At 37.9% G+C, this 12,539-nt stretch overlaps 1 protein-coding gene across 4 annotated transcripts in view; it reads left to right on the top strand.

The window, feature by feature from the left end:
- Nucleotides 1-12,539, top strand: part of LOC128698704 (UBX domain-containing protein 6) — a 122,185-nt gene that overhangs the window by 79,826 nt on the left and 29,820 nt on the right. For 3 of the 4 annotated variants that reach the window (XM_070097759.1, XM_070097758.1, XM_070097757.1), the window contains 3 exons: nt 969-1,141; nt 2,531-2,658; nt 5,584-5,787. In XM_070097759.1, coding sequence (XP_069953860.1) covers nt 969-1,141; nt 2,531-2,658; nt 5,584-5,787 — 505 coding nt within the window. The remainder of the gene's footprint in view (nt 1-968; nt 1,142-2,530; nt 2,659-5,583; nt 5,788-12,539) is intronic. The other variant, XM_070097760.1, reaches the window with a different exon arrangement.

The following is a 12,539-nucleotide window of genomic DNA, read 5'->3' as shown; positions in this document are numbered from 1 at the left end:
GGTTTACAATCAGCTCCCAATGCAACCAGTTATGTAAGTGTATTTATGTAAGTGCGTTTGTATGTGTATGTTTGGGGGTCTGAAATGGACTAATCTAATTCACAATATTCCTTACGGGAACAAATTCGGTCAGTACTGGCACTTGAACATACTTCTGGACTGAAATAATATCGTAAACCAGGGGTCCACTGTATATGAGTAAAATGTGTTTTTAGTGCTCTTTAAGGTTTAACAAGTTATTTATGCTAGTTTTACAGTGTTTGTCATTTTAAGGCATTTTTAAGGCATTACGTCCAGTTTACGTCAAAAATTGGGTTACATCATGGCTCTTGGAACTGATTAATGACATAGGGTGGGCTATGACTGTATATATATATTTGTAATGCTGTATGGTGTCAGTAGTGTAGATGTTGTGGTTCTGAGGGTGATTTGAATGTCACTTTCTGTGTGCTTCTGCCAAGGCAGCTATTACATGAAAGATATTAATGTTTTTTTTTTTTGTGGGGGGAGAGGGGTTGTTCTAATTTGGTAGATGGCTAATTTTTTTAAAAATAATTACTGTATATAACATATTGGGCAGAGCTTGAATTAATAGTCATAATCTTTTTTATTGACATCTGGCATTAAAGTAATGGCAGTGAAAATTCTACAGACTACTCTGTATTAGTAACAATATAACAATATATATATGGGAGCAGCATATAGAATTCTTTGAGAAATTATATGATGATAATTGCTCAGGTTTCTTATAACATTGATTATTGGGTCATCCTAAATTCCTTCATGTCTGCCATTCCCCCCCTTCCTTTTTTTTTTTTCCTTAATTTTAAGTTAAGTTAGCAGTACAATGTGTTTGGATTTTGTTAAAGGTTTTAAGAAAGTCTATTGTGGGTTAACGCTAAATTGTTTCAGTGACATTTGATAAACCACACTGTTGTAGACTTACAGAAAATTACTTTTAAATTCAGGTCTCTTCATGCCATAAAGGCTCAGGCACGACGTGAATTAGAAGCTGAGCAGAAAGCCTTTGAAGAAATGACTTTGGATGGGCAAAATGAGCCAGCAATCCCTAAAGAAGTGAACTTAGATGCTGCCCCAATGCTGGCTGTTCAAGGTGTCTTCTTTAATTGTCCCCTTCTTGGTAAGTACCTTTAGGAACCCTTAATGCTCTTAAGTTGGGACACATTACATTCTTCCATAATTTACTATCTGATATGTGTATCTGTCAGTCACTTGTACATTTCTCAGTGACCCAGGTTTTAAAAGTTAGCTTTATATGTAGTCATTGATTTAACCCTTTGACTGTTTCGGTCGTATATATACGTCTTACGAGCCACCGTTTTTGACATATATACTCATAAATTCTAGCGGCTTCAAATCAAGCAGGAGAGAGCTGGTAGGCCCACATGTGAGAGAATGGGTCTGTGTGGTCAGTGTGCACCATATAAAAAAAAATCCTGCAGCACGCAGTGCATAATGAGAGAAAAAAAAACTCCAGCCATTTTTTTAAATTAAAATGCCGACTTTGTGGTCTATTTTTGTATAGTATTTATGGTTGTATTCTCATTTTCTTGGTCTCATTTGATAGAATGGAAAACATATTGTAGAAATAGAGGTGATTTTGATTGGTTTTACTATAAAAAGAACCTGGAAATGGAGCTCAAAGTAGGGGAAATGTTTGATTTTTGCCTATGTTCAAAAGTAAACAAATGATGTCATTGTCCAATAAATGTCCAACTAGCCATTCTGATATGCAGTCATGAATGGGTTGACATTATTTGTACAATTATTACAATATTGCAGTAGTCTGCATAACAGTAAATCTTCTATTGTTTGTTTGCATAAAAATTCAAAATAGAAAGCAAGAGTAATATCATAGGGGCCTGGAGATGTGACTGATGAACAAAGAAAATGTTATTTTAGAGCCAGAAATGTCTGCATTGTTCATTCTGGACCTTATTTTGAAATTGTCATATTTTTTAATTTTCGTGAAATTGTCCAAATTGCAAATTTCTGACCACGTTATTGGGTAGTTGAAATCGGTAAATGGGTAGTTTCTTGTACTCAATCGATAGAAAAAATGGAGTTCTAAGGAAGTAGCTATGAGTTTGGTTGACTGGAAGACTGGAATTAGCCGAAAATATGGCTCAAAGTGGGTGAAAGCGCCGATTCATAAATATCGCTGAGATCGCTAACTTCGCGAGAGCGTAATTCCGTCAGTTTTCCATAAAATTTCGTTCTTTTGGTGTCATTACAATCTGGAAAAGATTCTCTATCATTTCATAAGAAAAAATAATTTTTTTTTTTTGGAAATTTTTTGACACCTGGAGACACCTCGGGATTTGGGGTTGTGACAGTCAAGGGGTTAATTTGGCGAATTAAATTTGACTTTGGAATAATACACAGTTAATGATTTTCTCACATTGATTTTATGATTTTCACTGTTGTTGCACTTCAAACAGTGACTTTTAAAATATTTAATAAGATTATGAAAAACCATTGTCTGATATTTTGTTTTTTTTTCTCCAAGGGCCTGAACTGGCAACGTATGATGAAATCAAGAGACAGATTCGTGAATTCCTTTATGCTCAGGTAGAGGAAGACAAAGGCATATCTTCCTGCCTCATTATCCACACATGCAACAAAAACAAAGAAAAGGTTTGAATATTTTTACTTGTAAGGCTAAACTATAGGTTCAGTAAACCTTTCATCTTCATTAGGGTTTCATTCAATGAAAACCCAGTGAAGGACAAGGTGACTAATCGCTGGGAAATGGGATTAACTGACTGGTAGTTGCAGAATACTTCATACTTTAGGAGGTGGGAAGTACAGTGTCTGCATTCTAAAGGAGGGGTTTGGGATATTTGCTGTTTAGAGTGACATCTAAACTGTCATATCTGCATGCCTAGGGCAAGATGATAGTGTGAATAATAGTGAAAGTGTTTGCTTTTTGGGTTACCCTGCCTTGGTGGGAGACATCTAGTATGTTAATGATGGAGAATATGTTATCAAACAAATAATGAGAATTTTTTTTTCAACACGGCCGGCGTGTTTTTTCAACATGTTGACTGTGACCCTAAAAAGAAAAACTTTCACCATCATTCATACATAATCACTGTCTTTGCAGAGTTTCCCAGATATGACAGTGTAGATGTCACTCCAGACAGCCAATATCCCAAACCCCTCCTTTAACCCTTTGACTGTTTTGGTTGTACGTATATGTACGTCTTACGAGGCACCGTGTTTGACGTATATATACTCATAAATTCTAGCGGCTTCAAATCAAGCAGGAGAAAGCTGGTAGGCCCACATGTAAGAGAATGGGTGTGTGTGGTCAGTGTGCACCATATAAAAAAAATCCTGAAGCACGCAGTGCATAATGAGAAAAAAAACTCCGACCGGATTTTTAATTAAAATGCCAACTTTGTGGTCTATTTTTGTATAGTATTTATGGGTGTATTCTCGTTTTCTTGGTCTCATTTGATAGAATGGAGAATATATTATAGAAATAGAGGTGATTTTGATTGGTTTTACTATAAAAAGAACCTGGAAATGGAGCTCAAAGTAGGGGAAATGTTTGATTTTTGCCTATGTTCAAAAGTAAACAAATGATGTCATTGTCCAATAAATGTCCAACTTGCCATTCTGATATGCAGTCATGAATGGGTTGACATTATTTGTACAATTATTACAATATTGCAGTAGTCTGCATAACAGTAAATCTTCTATTTTTTGTTTGAATAAAAATTCAAAATAGAAAGCAAGAGTAATATCAGAGGGGCCTGGAGACGTGACCGATGAACAAAGAAAATGTTATTTTAGATCCAGGAATGTCTGCATTGTTCATTCTGTACTTTATTTTGAAATTGTCATATTTTTTAATTTTCATGAAATTGGCCAAATTGCAAATTTCTGACCACGTTATTGGGTAATTGAAATCTGTAAATGGGCAGTTTCTTGTACTCAGTCGATAGAAAAAAACGGAGTTCTAAAGAAATAGCTATGAGTTTGGTTGACTGGAAGAATGGAATTAGCTGAAAATAGAGCTCAAAGTGGGCGAAATCGCCGATTTGTAAATATTGTCGAGGTCGCTAACTTCGCGAGACCGTAATTCCGTCAGTTTTCCATCAGATGTTTTTTTTTTTTTGGTGTCATTACAATCGGGAAAAGATTCTCTATCATTTCATAATAAATTTTTTTTTTTTTTTTTTGCGACTCCAGGAGACACCTCAGGATTGGGGGGTGCGACAGTCAAGGGGTTAAAGTGCAGGCATTGTACTTCCAACCTCTAGGACTTGAAGTCCAGCTAACCGGTTTCCCTGAATCCCTTCACAAAATATTACCCTGCTCACACTCCAACAGCTTGCCAGGTCCCAAATCTAACATGCTCACAAATGCCTGCTGCATGTCCAGGCCCCTTGCATACAAAACCTCTTTTACCCTCTCCTTCCATCCTTACCCAGATTGATACACCCTCCAAGTCATTCTATTTTGCTCCATGCTCTCTAAATGACCAAACCACTTCAATAACCCCCTCTTCAACCCTCTAATACTTTTTGTAACTCCACACTTCCTAATTTCTACACTTCAAAATTTTTTTTTTACCACATCAGCCGTTTCCCACTGAGGCAGGGTGACCCAAAAAGAAAGAAAAATATTTTCATCATCATTTAACACTTTCACCATCACTCATACATAATCACTGTCTTTGCAGAGGCACTCAGATACAACAGTTTAGAAGTCCCTCCAAACTGCCAATATCCGAAACCCCACCACACATTGCCCTTAGACACGACATCACTGCCTCCAGCCTTCTCTTTGCTGCAGCATTCATAACCCATGCTTCACACCCATATAAGAGTGTTAGTACCATACTTTTGTACGTTTCCTTCCTTGTCTCCATGGATAACATTTTTTTTTTGTCTCCACAGACACCTCAGTGCACCACTCAGCTTTTTTCCTTCATCAATTCTATGGCTAACCTCGTCCTTCATAAACTCATCTGCTGACTAATCTACTCTCAAATATCTGAACACATTCACTTCTTCCATACTCCCTCCCTCCAATGTGATATCCAATTGTTTTTTACCTATCTCGTTTGATACCCTCATCACCTTACTCTTATCTGTTTTCACTTTCAGAATGAGAATGCTCACTATAAATTGTTTTAAACATAAGATACTGAAATATGAATGGCTTACTCTTTACATATTCTAGGCACTGATAAGGCTAAAGTATGGAGAGTAGAAAAGTCATTACCCTCCCACACCTATTGAATAGCACTCAAGAGTTTGGGGATAGTGGACCCATCTATATTGAGAACATTATGCTTAAGGATCCATGTATTTTCTATAGGATTAAGGTCTGATGAGTTACCAGGCCAGTCATTAAAGATTGTAATTTCACACTTGTTTAGTCAATTATCTGGCAGTAATGCAAGGGGCACCATCGTGCACAAAAAAGTTACCTTGACATTTCTTGAAACTGTCAGTAAATAATCTGCTACAGGCATACTTATGTATGTGTATATTTGATTCCTACTATATATATCATTTAGTTCACTTAATTTTGGATATATTTCAGGTCAGTGTATGTGTTGAGACTTTGTGTAAGTATATTGAAAACATTGTGTCAAATCCCACTGAAGATAAGTTTCTAAAGATAAGAATGTCTAACAAGGCCTACCAGGAAAGAATTCTTCCTATAGAAGGTACAAAAGAGTTCTTAGAAGCTGCTGGATTTGTTGAGTGTGAACTTCCATTTAATGATGCTACAGATAAGTTCTGGGTATGTATCTTGTAATGAGCTATAAATGAGTCTTGTATACAATATTATCTTTGTTTTGTTTTTTTGTTTTTTTCAACAAGTCGACCGTCTCCCACCGAGGCAGGGTGACCCAAAAAAAAGAAAGAAAATCCCCAAAAAGAAAATACTTTCATCATCATTCAACACTTTCACCACACTCACACATTATCACTGCTTTTGCAGAGGTGCTCAGAATACAACAGTTTAGAAGCATATACGTATAGAGATACACAACATATCCCTCCAAACTGCCAATATCCCAAACCCCTCCTTTAAAGTGCAGGCATTGTACTTCCCATTTCCAGGACTCAAGTCCGACTATATGAAAATAACCGGTTTCCCTGAATCCCTTCACTAAATATTACCCTGCTCACACTCCAACAGATCGTCAGGTCCCAAGTATCATTCGTCTCCATTCACTCCTATCTAACACGCTCATGCACGCTTGCTGGAAGTCCAAGCCCCTCACCCACAAAACCTCCTTTACCCCCTCTTTCCAACCCTTTCGAGGACGACCCCTACCCCTCTTTCCTTCCCCTATAGATTTATATGCTTTCCATGTCATTCTACTTTGATCCATTCTCTCTAAATGACCAAACCACCTCAACAACCCCTCTTCTGCCCTCTGACTAATGCTTTTATTAACTCCACACCTTCTCCTAATTTCCACACTCCGAATTTTCTGCATAATATTTACACCACACATTGCCCTTAGACAGGACATCTCCACTGCCTCCAACCGTCTCCTCGCTGCTGCATTTACCACCCAAGCTTCACATCCATATAAGAGTGTTGGTACTACTATACTTTCATACATTCCCTTCTTTGCCTCCATAGATAATGTTTTTTGACTCCACATATACCTCAACGCACCACTCACCTTTTTTCCCTCATCAATTCTATGATTAACCTCATCCTTCATAAATCCATCCGCCGACACGTCAACTCCCAAGTATCTGAAAACATTCACTTCTTCCATACTACTCCTCCCCAATTTGATATCCAATTTTTCTTTATCTAAATCTTTGTATCTTGTAAGATTATGTCCCATTTAGTTTCTCTGAAATATTGTTTTGAAGCAGTATTTTTCCTTTCCTGTAATTTAAGTTGTTCCTGTTTGTGTGTTTCTTTTTCCTCTCCTCAGTCATATTTAACAGCACATGTTATTTTTACAAAAACATGATGACTTTCCAAGTGAGTTTTAGGTAGTTTATTGAAAATTTCTTTTGTTTTAGAAATGCCAAGTTAAGGTATTAACACTGAACCTTTTCTCACTGGTCACTTTATTTACAGTATATGCTAATGCTTAAAAAGGAACTATTGCCTACTTGTGTACAGTTCCAGTCAGATACATTGTGCATTGTATTCTTTATAACTTAGTCACTTTTCAGTACTAGTTCTCTTATATTATATAAGCTCCCATTTACCTTGTTAGATACATCTCTGAACTTTCATTAAATGGTGAGTTGCATATATTGACTACTATAATTTTCTATCTTTATTTTGGATCTTTGCCATTAAAGTTTCAACATTGTTTTGTGTAAGCAGTTTTTGTATAAAACCTTGTTTAAAATATGGTTATCCAGTTTAGCTTCAGTTAGACTATATGAGGATAATTTTAAAGTACGATGTCCCTTAGCTCTAGTCTTTTTTAAGGTATTCCATCTATTAGTGCATCTTTTTCTTTTTAGTAAGCTATACGGCAAAAAGGCTTTACTAGCTCATTGCTCCTAGCATTTTAGTTGACTTTTACAGTACTCATGGCTACGGAGGAAAGTCTTATTCCACTTCCCCATAGATATGAAAGGAAAAGGGAATATGGAAGAAGTGAATGTTTTCAGATATTTTAGAGTTGACGTGTCAGTGGATGGGTTTATGAAGGATGAGGTTAACCTTAGAATTGATGAAGAAAAAAAGGTGAGTGGTGCATTGAGGTATCTGTGGAGACAAAAAACATTATTCATGGAGGCAAAGAAGGGAATATATGAAAGTATAGTGATACCAACACTCTTATAAGGGTGTGAAGCTTGGGTTGTAAATGCTGCAGCAAGGAGGTGCCTGGAGGCATTGGAGATGTCTTGTGGTGTAAGTATTATGCAGAGAACTCATAGTGTTAAAATTAGGAAGAGGTGTGGAGTTACTAAAAGTATTAATTAGTCAGAGGGCTGAGGAGGGGTTGTTGAAGTGGTTTGGTCATTTAGAGAGACTGGAACAAAGTAAAATGACTTGGAGAGCATATAAATCTGTAGCGGAAGGAAGGTGGGTTAGGGGTCATCCTCGTAAAAGTTGGAGGGAAGGGGTATAGGAGGTTTTGTGGGTGAGGGGCTTGGATTTCCAGCAAGCGTGCATGAATGTGTTAGGAGTGAATGGAGATGAATGGTTTTTGGGACCTGACGAGCTGTTGGAGTGTAAGCAGGGTAATATTTTGTGAAGGGATTCAGGGAAACCGGTTAGTCAGACTTGGGTCCTGGAAATGGGAAGTAGAATGCCTGCACTTTAAAGGAGGGGTTTGGGATATTGGCAGTTTGGAGTGATTGTCTAAACTGTCATATCTGGGCACTTCTGCAAAGACTGATTATGTATGAGTGATGTTGAAAGTGTTGAATGATAATGAAAGTTTTTTTCTTTGTTTTTGGGTTTTTCTTTCTTTTGGGTCACCCTGCCTTGGTGGGAAACAGCTGATGTGTTAAAAAGAAAAAAAATTAGTACATAATATTTTTATAGATGCCCTGTATTTTTGTTTCCTTTTTTATTTTAATTTATTTTAGGCTGGTTACCATCCTGTGCCTGTTTCTTTGTAAAACTGTTTGACTATTTGGTATGGCTCCATTACTATAAAAATAGAAAAAAAAAATCTTTTCCTCTCTTATATCATTTAACCTCATAGTGTTTATAAATTTTCATATTTTTTTTTTACCTTGACCTCTTTTTGAAAAGTCTTGGCTAATTGTGTCCTTTTAATTTTCCAATTTCTTGGTCATTAGCTTTCTTAACATTTCTTCATTTTGCTTAACCTGTGTGAATGTTATTTTCAGTGGCTTATGGTTATCGTTTTCATATTTTCAATACATTTATACCCCACTATATGGTTTTCAGTACTGAAGTTCTCTGAAGTACTTTGTCATTTCTCTCATGTGATTTTCCTGTTTTTCTTTATGATCTTGATTTAATTTCTTTTTACAACACAGCCAAAAACAATAAATCTTTTCTGTCAACTGTTTTCCTCAATAGCTTAAAATCATTCGTCTCCTTTTGTATTTCAAGACTGTTAGCCTTTTCTGTAGCTAGTACAACATGCTGCCTATTTCAGTTTTTCCTTTATTTTGGCACATCATTCTTCTGTTTTAGCTATACTGTAGGGCCCTGCTTTACGGTGTTTCACCTTGCGGTGTTCCGCTAATATGGATATTTCAAATTATGACCAAAGAACTCTATACCGCTCCCCCCATCTGACTTTTTAATGCAGTCACCGCGCGCCGTCCAGTTTGTTTACATTCTCCGTTGCTATGTCTCTCCGTTATGTCTGGAAACTTTTCATAATTTCAAGTGTTTTAAAGTTAGTGTATTTTATGTATACTGCTCTGATAATTATACTTGTGTACCTGTACCTAAATATAAACTTAAACACTGTGCTGACGTGCAGGTACACATTAAAATCATTAAGTGTGTCCCTATAGTCTTGATGCCATAGTAACGATAATAATACTAATACGTAATAATAATAATAATCACTCTTGGGTACATTAAATGCCTTACTTTACATTAATACGGATAGACATTTGCATTAATCCATTTATGATACTTTCTTCAAAATTATAAGAAACACGTTACATAGCATATAAACATGATACTTATGTACACCCACAGTTAAATAAATTTCACATAAATGTAAGGTGTGGTAGCCAGGCGAAGGAAAAAATAATTCCGTTTTCTCTGGTCCAGCACCAGAGAAAATGTGTATCAGTCTGCCTTTGACCCGTTGACTCTCCTTAACCCTTTGACTGTCGAAGGGCCCAATCCTGAAGTGTCTCCTGGTGTCGCAAAATATTCGAAAAAAAAAAAAATTATTTTTTCTTATGAAAATGTTAAGATTATTTTTCTGATTGTTTTAGTCCCAAAAAAAATTTTTCCCATCAGTACTTACCGAGATATAGAGGCATGAAGTTTGCAGAAAATGAGCCGCGTATGGCAACAGCGGCGAATGCCGCTCACCTGGTAAACTTTAGTTTACTTGTATTTGAAGGTTTGTTGTTCTTTTCACTATTTTATTTTTTCACATAACTTATGTGGCCTGTGACACCAAAGTAAGGTACAATGTACATATATACACTCGTTGTATACAACACAATAAGCACACAAACATAATTATCAATATATTGTTTACAAAACTTGTTTACAAAAACAAACAATACAAAAAATTGTTTATTACTATTGTTCTATAATATATATACCAATATACAGTCACTGAACATACTCCTAGAAGTTCTGCAGCTTGTGGAACTCTGTGAAACATGGTGTCATACACAGTGGTGTTTTACACTCCTCACACATAAAACATGGTGTCATACACAGTGGTGTTTTACACTCTTACACATAAAACATGGTGTCATACACAGTGGTGTTTTACACTCTCACACATAAAACATGGTGTCATACATAGTGGTGTTTTACACTCTCACACATAAAACATGGTGTCATACATAGTGGTGTTTTACACTCTCACACATAAAACATGGTGTCATACACAGTGGTGTTTTACACTCCTCACACACAAAACATGGTGTCATACACAGTGGTGTTTTACACTCCTCACACATAAAACATGGTGTCATACACAGTGGTGTTTTACACTCCTCACACATAAAACATGGTGTCATACACAGTGGTGTTTTACACTCTCACACATAAAACATGGTGTCATACACAGTGGTGTTTTACACTCCTCACACATAAAACATGGTGTCATACACAGTGGTGTTTTACACTCTCACACATAAAACATGGTGTCATACACAGTGGTGTTTTACACTCCTCACACATAAAACATGGTGTCATACACAGTGGTGTTTTACACTCTCACACATAAAACATGGTGTCATACACAGTGGTGTTTTACACTCTCACACATAAAACATGGTGTCATACACAGTGGTGTTTTACACTCCTCACACATAAAACATGGTGTCATACACAGTGGTGTTTTACACTCTCACACATAAAACATGGTGTCATACACAGTGGTGTTTTACACTCCTCACACATAAAACATGGTGTCATACACAGTGGTGTTTTACACTCTCACACATAAAACATGGTGTCATACACAGTGGTGTTTTACACTCCTCACACATAAAACATGGTGTCATACACAGTGGTGTTTTACACTCTCACACATAAAATCAGTGTGTGTGCATTTTTGTTGAATTTTTTTTTATGTACAAAGACAAAACACCTCGTCTGAGCAGTTTTCTTCAAAGTATTAGCAGGCAGTTGTGTTATGTAGTTATCCTAGGTAAATGGTCATGTGTCATCATTCCTTCCTTCCTAATTTCCTTCATTCCTTTCCTACCTGGAGGGCATTCCACCTCTCTTCCTACATTCCTTCATCTGTCCTTCATTACTTTTTTCTTTCCTTTCATCTAGTCCTTCCTTCATTCCTGCCTTCCCTTCTTGCTTCTGGTTTCTATAATATATATACACATATATAGTCACTAGATACTTTCATAAAACTCCTATTATCACCCTTCAGCAAGCTTGTTTTGTGTGCAAGTGTGTGGCTTATAATTGTTTTGAGTCAGGAGTCGGCAGCTGTCAAAATGACATATTGTCTCATTAGTCACTCCCCCTACCGCCTGTCAAAACAATGGGGTCGGATGCTGCTTCCCCCTCCATTCTATCTAATTATCTTTCTCCCTCATTCTATCTCTTTCAATCTGTCTCTCTTTCTCTCTCTCTGTCTATCTCTGTCTCACAGGTACACATAAATACAACTATACATAGTGTAAATTACCTAGGATAACCCAAAAAATCCAGACAAAGTGCTATACTCTGCTTGAAGATGTGAGTAAACGTGATGACACAGTCTTGTGGCTCTCTCTGAGACAGAGCTAGACGGATAGACAGGGAGTTTGGCAGACAGACAAATAGACAGACAGACAAATGTTTGTTCGTCAACATCTTCTTCTTCTCCTCCTCCTCCTCCTCCTCCTCCTTCTCCTCCTTCTCCTCCTCCTCCTCCTCCTCCTCCTCCTCCTCCTCCTTCTTCTCCTCCTCCTTCTCCTTCTCCTCCTCCTCCTTCTCCTCCTCCTCCTCCTCCTCCTCCTCCTCCTCCTCCTCCTCCTCCTCCTCCTCCTCCTCCTCCTCCTACTCCTCCTCCTCCTCCTCCTCCTTCTCCTTCTCCTCCTCCTTCTCCTCCTCCTCCTCCTCCTCCTCCTCCTCCTCCTCCTCCTCCTCCTCCTCCTCCTCCTCCTCCTCCTCCTCCTCCTCCTCCTCCTCCTTCTCCTCCTCCTCCTCCTACTCCTCCTCCTCCTCCTCCTCCTCCTCCTCCTCCTCCTCCTCCTCCTCCTCCTCCTCCTCCTCCTCCTCCTCCTCCTCCTCCTCCTCCTCCTCCTCCTCCTCCTCCTCCTCCTCCTCCTCCTCCTCCTCCTCCTCCTCCTCCTCCTCCTCCTCCTCCTCCTCCTCCTCCTCCTCCTCCTCCTCCTCCTCCTCCTCCTCCTCCTCCTCCTCCTCCTCCT

Source organism: Cherax quadricarinatus, chromosome 59 (assembly GCF_038502225.1).
Source record: "Cherax quadricarinatus isolate ZL_2023a chromosome 59, ASM3850222v1, whole genome shotgun sequence".
NCBI lineage: Eukaryota > Metazoa > Arthropoda > Malacostraca > Decapoda > Parastacidae > Cherax > Cherax quadricarinatus.
Note: the sequence above shows the minus strand (reverse complement) of the source record. Positions and strands in the feature narration are given on the sequence as shown.